This window comes from Hippichthys cyanospilos, chromosome 15, assembly GCF_059441005.1.
Source record: "Hippichthys cyanospilos isolate Australia breed blue-spotted pipefish chromosome 15, RoL_Hcya_1.0, whole genome shotgun sequence".
Classification (NCBI taxonomy): Eukaryota; Metazoa; Chordata; class Actinopteri; order Syngnathiformes; family Syngnathidae; genus Hippichthys; species Hippichthys cyanospilos.
Window position 1 is genome coordinate 3554583 of NC_142383.1, and position 18707 is coordinate 3573289.

The 18707-nt window shown below is 36.6% G+C and overlaps 1 protein-coding gene across 2 annotated transcripts in view; it reads right to left on the reverse strand.

The window, feature by feature from the left end:
* Positions 1–18707, reverse strand: part of LOC148411392 (whirlin-like) — a 147126-nt gene that overhangs the window by 46053 nt on the left and 82366 nt on the right. For both annotated transcript variants that reach the window (XM_088435435.1, XM_088435436.1), the window contains exons 4-5: positions 17898–18106; positions 10710–10746 (exon numbers count right to left, since the gene is read on the reverse strand). In XM_088435435.1, coding sequence (XP_088291561.1) covers positions 10710–10746; positions 17898–18106 — 246 coding nt within the window. The remainder of the gene's footprint in view (positions 1–10709; positions 10747–17897; positions 18107–18707) is intronic.

Below are 18707 nucleotides of genomic sequence, written 5' to 3' on the forward strand. Positions count from 1 at the left end.
ACAACTTTGCACCCTCAAGTGCATGAAATGAACTGAAAATAATGTGTACTGTATTAGAGAACAAAGAGGTGACATGGATGATGGATATTGTAATCTAGAAAACCATTTAGTACTTGTGAATTTGCATCGACATCCACAATGGGCAGAGATCACATTATGGAATAAATGCAATTTTTCACAGTTGAACAGACACATTCTTTTAAAATTTGCATCATACTGGGACAACATTTCCGCTTTTCATGGTAAATGTTGAGGAATTTAACCTTACATTATATTCTGAAGCAAAGCTGTTTCATTGTAATTTGTTGGGGGAAACCAAACTTCCACAAATAAGTCTCAATTCATGCTTTATTATCATATTGGCACTGTATGTTCATTCAATCATGAATCTGAAAGGAAAACCTATGTGAAACAAGCCAAAGCACACACATGTGACCAATCAATACCATCATTTTAGGGCTGTACAAGGAATACTTTACCATTATTAATGCAAAATTAAATAGATTAGAATTTTTTTTTTTATTATTCTTTTTAGACTATGTTGAACGCCTAGTTGCTTTTGATGCTCGTTCATCAGTTGTCAGTGCAAAGTGCCTTGAGTACCTGTGGTAGAAAAGTGCTATATACTGTAAGTGAAAGGTCATTTACCAAATAGCTCTGGTGAGCTCTATACTGTTATTGTAAATATTATAACTGCATCTTTTATAAAGTCAACTTTATGTACCTACAGTTTTTAGATATAAAGGCCTTATTTTCGTATCCCTTGGATATGTCGTGAAATGTATTAAATTCATTATGTGTATTTATTTGAAGCTATATATTGGCATCATCATAATATCCTATGAATACACGTCCTTAGTCCTTTTGTAGCAGACCTTTTGAACATCCCATTACTATTCTTGCATACAATTCACGTAATCATATCAAATTCCAATTGACTAATAATCATTTTTATTTTCCGTCAGTAATTTTCCATCAAGCAAAGCCCAAATGGGTCAGAGGCAGAATTAATGACTTGAGTATTGCTTTGCGACCTATCAGTAATTAATTAGCTTATCGTGTGCTTTGGCCTCAGGGCTTTGATTACAGAATGGAGAGAGAGAGAGAGGCCACTCAAAGAGAGTGGGCCAGGCATGAGGAAGAACATGCAATATGATCACAGATATCCAACAGCATCAGCTGAGAGGGAGCTGAAATGAGGACAAGGGTGGATAAAAGAAAGCCCAACGTGATCATTGTAAGGATTTGCTGACGGATAGTAGAGGACCAAAAGAGCCTGTCTGGCTCATGGACTCGGGCTGTGAATTATCACCTGACTGCTATCAGCCAAACCCTAAGGACCTGCTGCTACACATCTTCACCTCTCTGAGCCAGTTGGTCTGTATGCCCTTTGTTTTGGGTGAACTCATTGATACACATAATCGAGATTGTGGCACGAGTTCCAATACTGCTGTATCCGGTCCACCTCTCAGTACCTTGACACACACACACACATATGCTCGTCTCATTTAAGATTCTTGATACAGTCCCAGACGAATGTCTTATTATTTATCCAATTTGTAGAAAGAACAGTCTATAACCTGACTTAAAATTAGTCCATTAGTGGTAGAAATGGCTTATATGAAAGTCAAAATCCTCCAAAATTATGTTTAATAAACTAAAATAATAAAATACCGGTAATAATAAAAATCACCGTATTTCTCAGAGTAAAAGGGGAATTTTTTCCCCTCATTTTCAACCACCATATTATGGGGTTGATTTACAACCGCTTCACTCAAACAGACCAATTTTTTTCCACATATCTGTGTTTGAATAACATTTGATTGTGAAATAAGTGATATGTCATTTACAAAGCTTGAAATTATTATATGTACCTCTAATTTAATGCATCTGTTTTAGAGTGTTTGCACAGAACGTTGCAAAAATGCAATTTTGTCAAGCGCCAATGAATTGTCTTTGTTGTCGACAACACGGCTCATTTTTTCGACGGACTTTGACACATTATGAAAAGGAAATTGTCTCCTTCAGTCCTTGGACATGGGCTTGAACACTCCAGCATGGATGTCGACAGGTGCGGGGAGACACAGCTATGGGCAACCTTCCATGCTGTGATCTCACGAAAGTCATCACTTGGGTAAAGAACGCTTGGGAGAATATTCCAAGCAAGGTGATCAGCAAATAATTTCCAAAGATCTCCGTTTCGAATTAATTGGACAAGTCCGAAGATGACTAACCGTGGAGGAGTAACGAGAAAGTTTGAAAGAATGACGAGGAGAAAGATAAGGACGGTCAGGAGTAAAATGAGAGAAGCTATTTGGCGTGACAGATAGTGATGAAGACTTTTCGGGCTTTTGGACAAATTAATATTCAGCTGTGTCAAAAAATAAAGCATTGAAACCTCAAGTCATTTTATTGTTGCAGCATTAGTGTCAGTACATACATCGCCTCCCAGTCTTGTCTCCATGTGTTTTAATTGGACTGCCACGAAAGTCAGTGGTAGACTTATATTCGTGTTTCTGTAAAATTCACCCAAATTGAAGCAAAAAAGTAGGGGTGGACTTATAAGCGAGGTCATGCTTTTTAAACCACCAAAACTAACAGTTTTGTGGATGAATCTCAGATCCATGCAGAAGAGCCTGGGGAAAAAGGCTTCATTTTTGCCATGTGAAGAGTAATTGTGATAAGAAAAGAATTGGCATATATTTATTTAATTCTAAGCACGTTGAATATATATATATATATATATATATATATATATATATATATATATATATATATATATATATATATATATTATATATATATATATATTTTTTTTTTTTTTCAGTTTTAGACATGTGTAAACTGTATAACTATAAAACCACAGTAAAAACAGTTAACATTTGTTGAAACTTGATTTGTTGATTGTTTGGTATACCTAAACCATTTTTAGAATTGATAGTTATTAATGGTTGGAATTTATAGTGTGAGGGGTGCAAAAGGTTTCCTCTTTCCTGACAGTGGGCTTTGTAAAATATAATTGAAAAGTATTACTGTAGAGACATTAAGAAAAAACATTCTTGGAACTGTTGGATGAATTTTTATGCCACCAGGTTGAAAAATTAACTTAATCAAAAAAGGTAAATTTCCAAAGAATGTGATTGGTTGTCCATATTTCCTATTTGCTGACGAAGATTACAAAGTGTTACCTGTCTTATGGGCCTGTCCAAAATATGGACATGTGGAAGACAAAATTAATTCAAATACTTGTCAATGCATCTGATTTAGAGAAACTGTTGAACTATTGAGTACTGACCATGTAAATTTTTATCATTTTTATATCAAATGGAGAGATAACTATTTCATCAATCAGCCTTGCTCAGTCTATTCATTCAGGCAGCCCCCACATCCAAAACTCATTTTTTATGACAGACTCCAAGGGCAACATTCAGAAATACTGCTTCCCTTGGCGTGGTTATCCAGCTGCACTCATTCATCACTGGATTAATTTAGAGTTTTAAAGTTTGCCATCCTGAAGTCTGGCACTTTGCAGTGAACTCAAAGTGGAATAATGACTTCCAATCAGTCTTTAAATAGTAGTTTGAATACAAAATACAAAACGCACTGCACTCAGCTTTTAGACTTCCATTGGAATCCTGTCTAAGTGTAATGGAAGTCAGCTGTGCTTGTGAGCTTGAGTGCATGAAGATGGCTGAATTTTGATGAGCCTGCAAGTAAGAAAACTACATATTGAGTAGAACATGTAATGAGCTAAAACTTTCCTGCCAGCTAGCTTTGGTTGTTGAATACTGTCACTAAATGAGTTATTGGTGTTTTGAAAGTAACTTTCATGCCGAGTAAAGTTAGTAAGGAATTATTGTGATACGTTTTCTAGGAGTGAAATGGTAGCATTTATAGACCTATCCAAATTAGAAAAAATATTATCACCTGCTACTAAGTAATGCTCGAAACATTCCTTCGTCTATTGCGTGATGAATGTGAATTTATTTTAGATTGACTTCTTTTCGCAAGAGTGCAGAAAAGGCTCACATTATACACATAGTTAATGGACTTGCTGTAAGACACCCTCCACTTATTTCATAGCTTGAACAAATGTGTCTCCTTGTTGGCATATAAAACTGTTAATGAATGAGGCAGGAGGATATGTTTGAGTTTTGTATAAACGCAATGGAGCTTCCTAGGCCATTTTATTATTTTTGGTGTGGTGTGAAAACATTTGGGTTAGACATCTAATGATGATTATCAGACGAAAGATGAAAAGTTCAACTTTTATTTCCAGGTAATTACTGGGAATTTGGATTTGATAGAAAATAGCACTTTTATTTTAACCCATACATTTTTCATGTGAGCAAAAGTCCAAGAACATATGACTGACTGACAGAGCCGCCCACAAAGTTGAATACACAGACTTCCGTATTAGTTGACGGGACATCTCATACCCGTGTGGGGCCAACCCTGATGCAGCGTGTGAGGGGCTGTCACTGCGACAACAACTGAAACACACTTAAGTGGAAACAGGATGACATCGTCAGGTTTTGTTGCAGTATGCATTGTGTGCTTCATTACATTTAATTCATTCATAAGTTATAAGGTCATATTCTCTCTCATACTTGTTTGTTACCAGTGGTTGAATTGATGCCATATTTAACACCTTTATGATTGATTTATGTTGCACCATTTGCATTTGATTATTTTTTATTAATTTTTTAACTATTAAACAAACTGTGACTTTTAGGCCATGTTTTGCTTGTAAAAAATAAGATTTGTTTTAATTTGACTAACAGGTCCACAGATTGACATCGTCACATTTTATGATATATAATTCAGCATAAAACTTTATGTTTTAGATATGTGTAAAAAATAATGATATGATTGTTATTTGTATACAACTGCTGTAAATGGATAGGGTATATAAAAAGGGTAGATACAATTTTTAAATAATTAGCAAATACTGGTCATTTGGCTGATTATTTTTAGGCCGATGTTTGAAGGGCCTTAATCTGATGATTAATTGGTTGAGCCCTAATGCATAGCTCAGTATCAGATTTGTGTCCTGTCAGTGAACATACGGTAACATAGATAGTTGACTGGCTAGCTAGCTAGCTAGGTAGGTGGATAGATAGATAGGTAGGTGTCTGTCTTCATTAACCGGAGGTAGTGTAATTAGATAGGTATTGTAGGTAGGTAGGTACAGTAGAGAGGTAGTATTTTCAGTTCATTTTATGCACTTGGGGGTGCAGGAAGGAAGGAGGGAGGGAGGTAGATTAAATGGAATGGGATGGATAGATGGATAGATGGATAGATAGATAGATAGATAGATAGATAGATAGATAGATAGATGGATAGATGGATAGATGGATAGATAGATAGATAGATAGATAGATAGATAGATAGATAGATAGATAGATAGATAGATAGATAGATAGATAGATAGATAGTATCTAAAAGTTAGCAGTACAGTATAACCAATAGTAAAACCAGATCTTATTCGATGGATGCCATTGCACAACATTTGGCCGCAACCAAAACAATCTGAAGGTTGAAACGACGGGAGTATTAAGTAACTCAAGTTAAATGGGCAGAAAGTGGCAAACAGCAGCGGATGACAGAAAGCTGTAAACAGGGCCTCCCAAAACTTTTAATGACATCAGCATCAATCACCAAAAGGCATGAGTGAAGATATCACAATCTACAATTTGCAGAACACTTGAACGATAAAGTACAGAGCTATACTAGACTATGAAAAACACACATTTGCATATTTTCGACTTTTGAAGCCAAATACAAATGTTTCTGTTGAAAAAAGTAAGGTAATTGGCCTCATTGTTTAAAAAAAAAAAAATAAATAAATAAATAAATAAATCGAGCTTTTGGGTGTTTGAACTGTTTTTCTTTTTATTTCCAATGCAAAACATGCCTTTAAGTTAAAGTTGCAAAGTGTGCGTGTTTTTTTATGTTAAATTATCGCAATGGGGATTTGAGATGTTTGTGTCAATCAAAACATGGTCTACTATTTGGTATGGCCTCGTTGTGGCCATAAAGTTTAATCATGGATGTACCATATTACCACTTCACTTTCACGATGACAATCCAAATATAGTTTTTCAATCAATAACGTAATGAGCAGAATTGTGACACTCTATCATCACAATAAACTGCCATTAGAAACTCAAACCGGTACCTTACAACATACATTGTTTTGAATAGGATGATAACGTTTTCCAGTGTTGTAGTGTTGTAGTGACAGCTGGTGTAAATTGACATGTTTAGTGAACCCATGAAATAAGATAGTAAATTGAAGAGACAGCGTCCACTCAATTCTTCCATAATACATCAAACTGTCTTAAGACGACAGGTGGCACAAGCTAAACTGCACAGAAGCTTTTTCACACAGCACAAAACAATTGGTAAAAGTGCTGTTGTTTTCTGTGAAAGAAGAGCCTTCAGATTAGACTCCGCATATGTTGTGACTGGCAGCAGTGCTATATACCATATTTCTCAGAGAACAAGTCGAGTTTTTTTTTTAAATCATTTTCAACCACCAAATTAGGGTGATCGACTTATAATAGCATAACTCAAAACAGAGGAATTTTTTTAATAACATTAATTTGAATGTAAGTAAGTAATATCACGTCATTTAGAAGGCTTAAAATAATTACATGTGCCTATGCATTCGTTTTAGAGTGTTTGCACAGAACATCGAAAAATGCACTTGCAGTTCCAAATTGCCTTTTTGTTGTCAACAACGAGGCTGCATGGATTATTTTTCCAGCGGACTTTGACTCAGCTTGACTTGTTTCCTTCAGTCCTTAGACGTGTGTTTGTGCAGAAGGGGGGGAGAAACAGCGTAGGTCAAACTTTCATGCTCTGATTTCACAACAGCTGACACTTGGGTAAAGAAAATCACAAGTAAGATGATCAGCAAAAATAATCTCCAAACATCTCCATTTCAAACAAATTAGATGGGTCCGAATCTGACTATCCGTGGAAGAGTAACAAGGATGTTTGAACAATCGACAAGGAGATAGGAGAGGATTTTAAATGGGAAGAGCTATTTGGCGTGTCAGATAGTGATGATGACTTTTTGGGCTTTTTGACAGATACATATTCAGCTGTGTCTAAAAAATAAAGCATTGAAACTTCAATTCATTTTATTGTTGAACGTTGGTTTCAGTATTTGCATCTACGGGCACGCCACATTGTCTCGCACTTGCCCCGCAACAGCAAAAGTATGTTATTTAATAAATGATGGAATACATGTGTCTATAAATACCGTAATTTAATCATTTTTGTAACCTCTAAAGTCAGGGGTAGACTCATATTCATGTTTTTGTAAAAAGTACCTAAACTGAAGTAAAAAAAGGGCGGGGTTGACTTATAAGCAATTTCGACTTGTACTTGGAGAAATAAGATATTCAACTTGTTTTATACAGATATCATCTTAATGCCTTATCAACCAAACTGGCATGTCTTTTAGATTACAATCTTCACATTCATAAAGAACTTGGAAAGCATGCAAAGAAGTGTTGAATGTAGTATTCTCAGAGATAAGGAGTGCATGTGCACCGACAAAAGGCTCGAACAGACACGCACATTGTTCATACATAAAAAGAAGTGTGTGGTGCAACCTAATTCATTGTGAAGTTAGCTAAAGAACGATTATATTTCTTAGTTTAAACACATTTTTTTTGCGTGTTTGTGCATTTGACATCTTTATTATGAAGTAGAGCTTGGCCAATTGATCAAACTTACATGAGTTAAATAACATGATCTACATTACATTACTGCATTACGTGTCATTATTTCATGGAAAAAATTTCCAAAGGTTACAATAATCTAATATAGAATCAAATTATATACAGTAATTAAAACAAATTAAATTAAAATTTAAATTAAAAAAATAATTAAAAAAGTAAAAATTAGAATACTCTAATATAGAATCAAATAATACACAGAAATACCTTGTTTTTCGCGAATAATGAAGACTGAAAACCCATGATAAGTGAACAAAAACACAAGGTAGCGTTAGCTACAGTAACGCCAACCCTACCCCCTATGGAATTTTGTATTTGTGAAAAGTATTTATAGGTTACATATTTACAAAAAATATTACTGCAGTACAATCATTTACTAAAATCTTAAACTCTTAAACATTATAAAGTAAACGTACTACTAATCCTCCCATTTCCATGTCTTGGCTGTACGTGGTTGGCAGTTGCCCTACGAGTAAGCGCTCTGACCTCTAACTAGAGTGAAGCAAGTAGCTGATCAAACATGATTAATTAAAAAGCAGAGTTTACACTTGAAATTCCAATTTATTACAAAAGGTAAGTAGATCCCTGCTGTGTTTTCTGCTTTTAAGTTGTGCTTTTTGTGTAGGCTGAGTTCACAGTCCACCTTGTCATAACGGATATCTTTTAGACTCACTTCACAGTCCACCACGAAGGCTATATAACCGGCCGGCGCAGGTGAGCTGTTTGCCGGGTTATTGTTTTGCCACGCTCAAAGTACCCTCGCCATGCCTCTTGTTTTCTCAACTCGCGTTCTTCTTTGTCGAGACTCTTTGGTTTTTTACTTTGTGACTTTGATTTGATACTTTACCTTTTGGGACTGTTTTTGTTTCCACGCCTGGCGTGCGCTTTCAGTGAATAAACTGTCATTGACTATCCACTTCCTTGTGTGATTGGCTGGGGTCCTGAATCTGTTCTGGTTCCGCAGTTATTCATAACGATCCCAAAGATTTTTTTCTTGTTCCCGATCTAATCTAGCAGCTCATGCATGAGTCAATCTGTCAATTAGCTCAAGGGGCACTCCTACAAGACGCAGGCAGTTCTTCAAGACACGCACACAAGTGCTTTGGATGATAGATTACATTTGCCGGTGGCTGGAGTTGTCACATTTATTGCAACAGGGCATGGCGAGTGGAGACGAGGAAGTAAGGGAACCCAAAAATGCAGTTGACTGAGAAGAACTAGCTCAAAAAATGAAAGTATAATAATAAAACAAGGCAGGAACAGCAAGTAACAAAAAATGAACAAAGTAGAAACAGAACTAGGAACTAAAATAAACTCACAGGGAACAGCAGGGTGGCAGCATAACAGCAATGACAAAGAATAAGCAATAACCCGACAAGAACTGAATGCAAACTGGGGACTAAAATAAACTTCACAGTGAACGGGGAAACACAAAACAGCTGGAGAGAGACAACAGGCAAGGGAAGCTGATTGGATGACACGAGGAGGGCAGGTAAACAGGCAGGTGGACAAGATAAAACAAACGAGACACAGACAAGAAAGGCAGACGCAAGGGAACATAAAGATGAACTTAAGAAAATGAACAAAACTCCACCCCAAACCCAAAAAACAACAAAATCCCATCAAACATGACAGGCGTCCATGGCAACAGCATTGTAAACTACAAGGCCATATGTAAATCATCCTCTGTTTGGTTTCGCGGAGGAGGACATTATTATGGTGTATTTTCAATTTATATTATTTGCTATGTGACGTTTGAGGCTTACTTTGATAGACCTTTAACCAGAAATACATAATGATTATTATGATTTATATTATTATTATTATTATCATTATTATTTGTCCTCCCCTTTACCCCTTGGTAGACTTGGGACCAGTCCGCAGACAACCGCGATTTACTGGTTTGCCTGTACTACAGTCTACTCACGCTACACAGTAGAATTTTGCTTATTGGGTGTGATCTGCAGTGGGGGAAAAAAAAAATACAAAAAAAAATTGCAATTTTGCAATCAGCATGCCCATATTTGATTTAATCAGCATACAACTCTACCGCAACACAACTTTTTCATCCCCAGTGTTATCATTTGCTATTGGGCCACATTTGCTATTCGGCCACATGCTGCCAGTGCCCTGATCCGGCACGTCTTAAGTTGTCTGCCTGAATATGTGGTTAATTGCAAGAATAACTGTGCTGTGCAAACAGATTGTTTTTAAACCCTCTTTAGAGCAGCTGTCTGGAACTGATACTTCTCTCTTCCTCTCTAAATGTCTCCCACCTCCCTCTTGCACCTTTTCCCCATCTGTCAAGAAAAGAATGTCCATCAGAGACTTGGTAATGAGAAGTGAGCTATTTCTCTTACCCCCTCCCCTCTCATCAGCAGCTGTCTCTTCCAACATTCCTCCTTGTATTTTTTCATTCCAACACAGCCCTGAACTTAGCTTAAAAGTCAAAGCCAAAGTCAACAATTAGGAAAGACCCAAAAATTAGGGGGGGGGGGGGATTAAATCAATCATATGACTGAATTACAAATGCTATTCAATTCATTACACGTTAATCGGTGTTGGGCAACTTACTTAAAAACTGTAATGCATTATTTATGACTTATTACTTCTTATCATTAAAAGCTTTGCATATGCTAACATATACCAAAGGGGAAATACCCAAACCAAAACGCTAACGAGCTAAACGTATTCAGGGCAGCACTATATAACATGCTGAAGATAAGAACTAACATTAGCTAGCATGTTATCTGCAGTCACAGGTTGTAGGTTCAACAAACAGATTTTGCAGCCCAATTGATCCACGGACCAGTACCGGGCTGCGGGCCGGTGCTTGAGGACCACTGCAGTACATGAGTGTTGATAATATGTTCATATATCAGAGCATTTAGAAGTCAATTTTTTGACATAGAAAGTGAAAAGCAGACACCCACGGACATGTTTTGTAAATCTCACCTTTCCAGCAGCAGAGGCTCCCTGGTCCACAGAATAGCTGTGAAAAAAAACCCAATGAAGACAAATTAGACACCTGGCAATGAGGAGAGCAGCTGATCATGCACACAAAAGATGGTATTATGATATAATGATTATAGTGACAAGGCATGCCTTAATGATATAATACTGGCTTGCAGATGAATGAAGTCACGTCTTATAGCCTCGGCTGTTGTGCTTTATATGCTTGATGGCTGATTACACTTTTTATTCCTTTAGAATGGAACACTGCCCAGTTAGCACACACTCAGGTTGCATCAGCACCACAGATTATTGACTTCAGCAGTGTTGACGATCACTGAAGAAAGGAGCTATTAAGGGGGGGGGGGGGGTTGCTTTCCTGCATCATTTACTGTTATTGCGTTATTGTCGAAAAAATAGGATAAGGCAAGTTTTGACCTTGGTCTACTGGGTTTCTTTAACTTCTTTCGATCTGTATATTCAAGCACCCTTTTAAACTTATATTTTTTGTGCCGCTGCTCTATTTGAAAGTTTAAATTTTACTCATTGGCTGTGTGACAGGGAATAGAATCAAATCTGGGATAAAGAAAGTTTAACTGCTTAGTTTAACTTAGTTGAAGTCCTTTGTCACTGTTGTACTTTCCAAAAATAAAAGGGTGGGAATGAAAGAAAATGTGCGGAGAATTCAAGTGTGTGTTGAGTAATCCAGCATGGAATTTCTGAAAGCTTTCTTCATTATAGGGAAATTATGTCAAAAAGTTCTATTAGATTTCCGTCAGATTCGTGCAAAATGCAAGTTGCGCAAACTGGTAATGGAAACAGAAAATTAAATAAACCTCGCCACAAAAAGGTTTTAACATTTTTAAGCTCTGGCTGTCTTGGGAAGTGATTCACGTGTGCGCAATCAATGAACAAGCAAGGAAAACCCCAAAATATTGTTGTTGAACCTTGGGTAATTTCACATGAGAAACACATTTGTTCTTCCGGGTTAAAAAAAAAAAAAAGACTCAATATTATTCCAACCATCCATCCATCCATTTTTTATAGCCGCTTATCCTCACTGAGGTCGCTGGCGCCTATCCCATCTGTCCAGGGCAGTAGGCGTAGGACACCTTGAACCAGCTGGACACACAGGAACAAAGAACCAATCTCTGACCCAATCACACATGAGGACAATTTAGAGCAGAGGTGGGCAATTCCGGCCCTGTACTGCATGTTTTCCAGTGTTTTCTCTCACACACACACACAATTTAAACCATTAGCTCATCAACAAGCTCTGCCGGAGCTTGAAAATACCGTAATTCTAATCATTTGAATCAGGTGTGTTTGAGAGAGAAAACTGCAAAACATGCAAGACACTGGCCCACGAGGACTGGAATGGCCCACCCCTGATTTAGAGTGTCCAATACACCTATCATGCATGTTTTTGGGGAGGAAGTGGGAGGAAGCCGGAGTGCCCAGAGAGAACCCATGTGGGCATGGGGATAACATGAAAACATGAAAAGGAAGGCCAGAGCGAGCAGGAGTTCTCAAATGTGAAGCAGACATGCTAACCACTACTCCACCTTCAATATTACTCAAAATTTAATACTACAATCAGAAGCTCTATATATATATATATATATATATATATATATATATATATATATATATATATATATATATATATATATATATATATATATATTTATTCCCCAATCTTTTTTTATGACCATATTTTTTTTCCCAAAATGAGAGGACCCCCAAAGACCTAATTTTCAGAAGGCTTCATCTGTGCATTACTACATAAAGTCAGGGACCGAATGTGGAATAATAAAAAAACATCAATAACAACTGACTCTCCATCCTCCTCCGCATGCCTATTTGTGCCTAACAATAAAAAAAATAAAAAAAATAAAAATACACACACAGTTAGCTGATTGACAGAAAGTGAACCGCATTAGCATTAGCATCTAGTTTCGTTGTAATACTGTTCAGCACAGGTAAAGTCCTTAGATCACCCCGAAGAGATTCCCAAAGGGTGAGGGTCACCATCTGGGCTATTACCAGACATTCAGCTTTGGTCCCTGTTGTATTTTACTATCAGTCTTGTATTTCTATTTACAGCTCAGTAGTTAGCACATAGTGCCAATGTAGTTGACACGGTCATGACTTTGTGAGTTTTTAAACATCTTCCGTCTTGTATATCATTTTGTGGGTGTCACTGCCACATAATCCAAAAAGAGACACTAGAACACCATTTTATTCTGTTCATTGCACTCCTTGCAATGAAGTTGGGGCATTTTTCCTTCTTCTTGAAATTTGAATTGTATTTTATTTGTAGTAATTTATTTGTAGTAATCTATTTTTTTTTTTTTAGTTTTTAAATATCTCATGTGTTCTATACAAAATTGTGTATTTTATGATTGAATGGCAAAAAGATCATAGAAAATTTCCATTCATTTCAAAGCTATATTGTGATACAAACTGTGGGAGACCACAAAGGAAGTTTTTAATTTATTTATTATTTTAATTTACTATCACACAACATACATGCTAAGATGAAAACATGCACATTTGCAGTTATGTAGTAATTATGCAGTTGAGACTCATGCTGTTTCTATCGTTTGCAAGTTCAATTGGCCTGAGGTCAGACTTTGATTGCAACTGAGATTTCCATCTGAGTTTGATTACAGCGGCTCTTCAGTTGACGACATAACCCCAATTTGAGCAAAGTTTCTGACGCTAACACAGTGGTTAAGTCGAAATCACAGAAAATACATTTAAGAAAATCACTTCTCACTTTCAAAGCATCATTTAAAAACAAATTGTATTCCTCCTTTTCTTGTATTGAACCTTCTTTTCATACCTATATTTTGTACAGAGCCTAAGCGAGCATGAAGACAACTTCAAGATGACTTAGAGATAATGTATGAACACTTTGTCTTGCTGGGCCACCTTTCACTCTATGTTTTATCCTTCAGCCACTGTCCAACAGCAGAAATGTAAAATACTGTATGTGAACGAGCGAATCGAACAGACCTTTGCCTTTTCATGCCGTTACTTTATACAATAATGTTTTCATACGTTTCAAATATTGAAAATGACAAAAATAAATAGTACAGTAGTTCTCTTCATACCTGACTGGCCAGGCGATCTCTCAATCAGCGCAACGGGCACTCCTACAAGACGCGGGCACAAATGAGGAGTGGATTTCAGCTTCTGAGCGAGAGTGGGTTACAACTTCAGACCTCACTTATGGATAGAGCCAATCACGTGTCTTCTAGGAGTGCCCATGTCTTGTGGGAGTGACCCTTGATCTGATTCACAGATTGACTGCCCAGTCAGGTGAGAATAGTACTGTTTTTTTGTTTTTTGGCATTTTGTGAGTCAATCACACATGAGATGCTATGAGGGGGGTTATGAGGGATTACTGTATTATAATATGAATTAAAGTGGAATAAATGATGCCCGTCTTATTGGTATACAACCACTATAAGTGCTTATAATAAAAATTAATTAAAATAATCTGCAAATATTGGCCATTTGTTTTGACCGGTGTTTGAAGGGCCACAATTAGCCAATGAAATTGACAGGTTGATTATTCGGCTGGACCCTTGTGGAAAGAAACACTACACCAAAGGCTAGAATTTATAAGCGTATGGTTGAAATAACTTGATTTGCACTGTAGAAGATGAGGTGACAGTGGCGCAGTGGTTAGCACGTCCACCTCACAGTTTAATGACCCGAGTCCAAATCTACTGCACTGCAGGTTTCTTGAGTGGAGTTTGCACACTCTCCCCGTGCTCGCGTGGGTTCTCTTGGGGCACACCGGCTTCCACCCACACTCCAAAAACATGCATGAAAGCTATATTGGATTGTAATAATAAATTGCCCTTAGCTGTGATTGGGTGTTTGAATGGTTGTTAGTCTCAGTGTGCCCTGCAATTGGCTGGCAACCAGTTCAGGGTGCCCCCCCGCCTCCAGCTGGGATAGGCACCAACAAGCCTGCTACTGTAGTGAGGATAAGCAGCTTTGGAAAATGGAGAGATGGATGGATGTAGCAGATGAAATAGTCGTGGAAAACAATTTAAAGAAAAGCGAGGAAACCCCGAGCTGCCTACATTAGGCTGTGTGCATTTAATTAAAAGCTCATTGAAACTGATTCATACAGCAGTTACATTCAACAGACAGTACTCTGTCAAATGGATTTTCTCTATTAACTTGGTGACAGGCAGTGCACAAATCTAAGTTTTTTAGTTTGGAATTCAAATGACTTAATACATTTCATTTCTCAATAAAAAAGAATGGAAAATACAGTATATTTTGCCTTTTTAGAAACATATTTTTATGAAATTAGCTTTTTATTCAAGAAATTGCATAGTCAAGGGGTCAACAAAGCTGTTTTCTTTGGTTCTGCTTGCATTTCTCATTTCATTTAGATATATAGAAGATCATTGTTTGGAGTGACTTAGAGTACAGCCCTGTATTTAAAAAAACAAAACAAAAAACAAAACAAAACAAAAAAACCCATCTGTTACCTCAAATTGAAACAAATGGATGGAAGCAGTCACAGATACCAGCCATCTGTCTCTTGCTATGCAATGCAATAACAATGAGTGAACAACTCGAGGGAGGTTCGAGCATTTTTTTTTTGTTCAACACAATGTAAAGTATCTTGTATATCCATGTTTGCGATGTTTGATTGTGTCTGGATGTGTTTTCATGATGAAAGTCTAGTCTGGAATTTACAGTAGATATGACTTTAATTTGCTCGTTGGGGCCAAACACTGCTCTCAGTCACGTGCAGAACATGGGTGGATCAGCTGTGGCATTTTCAAAGGAGGCATGGCCTTTTCCAGTGAAGCTAGAATTGCTGCTTATTTTTGAAAGGGTGTGATAGTTGCCATCAGATAGGAGGGATGTTTGATCACATTATATATATATATATATATATATATATATATATATATATATATATATATATATATATATATATATATATATATATATATATATATATATATATATTATATTATATTATATTATATTATATTAGCCAATGGCTAAAGAGATATATATGTTGATGTTTGTCAGTGATAAATTTTCTCCTTGTATTGCTGGCTAACTATACTTATCCACAGACAGCATATGATAAACGAGTTTGGTCTTCTCTTTGCTTTGTCTTTTCTTTTCTTGTGTTGCCTATAATAAGACCATTTTAATAAACATCAGCTTTTCAGATCTTAAACCCCCATTTGTTTTGAAAGGTCAAGTACAGTATGTAGGAGGGCCCGCTGGAAGATCCTGAAGATTAAACCATCATAATATGTAATCTATGAATGGAGTGGCCTATTTTCCTTTCTTTTTACAGAAGCAAAACATAGAATCTTTGGAAAAAGAAAAAGAATGAATGAATGAATGAATGGACAAATGAATGAACAAATGAATGAAAACCGATCAGTTTAATAACAACCAATCATAATATTAATCTGTATTGAATCTACTCTGAATAGCAAGCACGTAACCATTCGGGAGCTTCCTTTTGATATTTCCAAAACAGCAATAAAGAATGATTCTATATCAGTTAGTGAATATGCCATATTTTTATGTTGCTTTTTTGTTGTTGGGAATGACTATGATTGTTTAAAATGGCCTTATTTTTATGATATATAGTCAAGTGACACTGCTCTTGACAGCCTGCAAATGGGTTTTCATGTGACCTTGTGTGGACAGCAACTTTTGAAAAATATTTCTTTTGGAGCCTTCCAAAGAAACTCAATAATTTTTATTCCAACAAATATCAAATAACACAGCCACTTCTGGCTTTCCACTGCCTTTGCAACTATTGGTCCAAATCAATGGAATATTCACAATGACTATTCCACCCAAATGATTGTCATTCGTGGTAGGAGGACCGCATCCATCGCATCTAAATGAACATTATTTTGTGTGACAAAAAATAGGATACTTTTCATGTTCGCTTGACGCTAAGATTAAATAATTGGTTTTCCACACCAAGCTCTCAAGCTAGAGCGTTCCTACGCAGCTTTGATGCGTAAACTCATCAAGCTTTCTTTGGGGAGGATGAGGTGGGATTTCATCTTATACAAAAAAAAACTGATTCCGATTTTGGGGTCTCTGACACAATTCAAAATCGATTTTCGATTCCAAATGATTCGACTCGATTAAAACACTTATTTCTGGGTCAATCTATAGATGTGCAAAGAATCATCGGTCTACTTCAGTCTTCTTTGACAGAGGGACAAAGGGAGACAAATTGTCTTTTTACTTTACATTTCTTAAGTTTTGATTTGGAAAGAAAATGCCTTTTCCCACAAAAATAGCATGTGGACAGCTGCTACTCTTTGAATCTAGTCATAAATTGTATAGCTTCTCTAAAATATGTATTGTATAAAATAAGATGAAACAAAAATTGAAAAACAAAAGGTTGAATGTGATACATTGTCATTTCAGAGGAATTTTAAAATACAGTATGTGAAAAAACTGTTGCCCAAATGAAAAATATTAATATTTCTCAGTATATTTATGACAAACACTATATGAAAATAAACTGTCAAGTAAGCAGTTAAATTGAGAGTACGGGTAAAGAATGAACCATATTCCAGTTTGTTCAACCGAGCATATTGGGATCATTATCAGTCATAATTCTCGCGTGATTTAGTGCATACATAGACAGTAATTTCATTCATATTCAATGTAAATGATACTAACAATCTAATAATCTAATATACTAATATGTGTTTGTGAATTAATTTGTGAATTAATGTTTTGCATTTTATCTTGTTTAATTTAATTTTTTGTGGACATGCTGATGTTTTGTGTTGTGTTGCTTCCGTACCAATTGCTTTCTGTTCTGTAAGAATATTCGTTCTCGGTTAGCGAATTTAATTCACATGTGCATGTATAAAAGTGCATTAGAAGACGATAGTTGCCTGTGAGGATGGAAAGAGCAAAAATAAAGACTTGACCGAATGTTATTCCTGTCATTGTTAATGGATTTAGTAGGAAGGCAGCAGAAATATTTATCACGGCTTCAATGTGATTGGGACTTGTGATGGAGAAAAGTCACTTTTAATGCTTCCACAATCACCAGATCCGTGATGGTCAATTACAGTTAGTTAAATAAATAATTGTTATTTTGTTCTTTTATCAACTAATTTGGTCCAATACAATATAACATAAGCTCACCCTGGCACGCTGCTGTTTGCGGAGCTCTCTGCAATCTGCGAGCTGGCAATCCACTTGGTCTCACCAACCACTGTCCGGGCATGAGGCAGGCGGCCCACATCTTTCACCGTCATCATCAGGTGCCGTGACGACTTCAAAACTCTGACGGCTTCATCGTGCGGGATGCTCAAGAAGCTGCGGCCGTTTACTTCGAGGATTTGGTCTCCAACCTGTGTGGAGGGCAAGGAACAGAAAGGACTGGTGGAAGGGCAAGAGTGCAAGGGCGGGCTGGGTAGCGACTGTTAACATGCATAGGAACATACAGGCCAAAGGAGGTAACATAACAGATGGAGGAGGTAGAGATGATTACAAAAAAAATATTTTTATTTATTTACTTTTTTATAGCTCGTATCTACGTGTTTGGACACGTCCAACTTGTGCAGTGAAGAACAGGTGAGAACATTACTCTGCTTGTGAGTGAGCAAAACCAATGAGCCCAAATGTGTATAAAAGTGTTTGTGTCAAATTATAGATGGATATTCAATATTCAGAAAGCTTGTGCTGATATTTATTTTCCATTTCTTTCTCTTTAAGTGTGATGACAGTGTACTTACTCCTCAACAATATTCAGAATCTTCCATCTTGCGTCTATAATTTAAATCAGTGGTTCTCAAAGTGGGGTCGGAGGACCCAAGGGGTTAGTGGCCTGAATCCAGGATCCATGAAATAATAGGGGTTATTAATAAACAAATATATATTTGTGTTCATTTCTTTTTATTTAAAATTAAAATTGTGAATGTATTCATGATTTTAATAAAGCAATCAATTCAA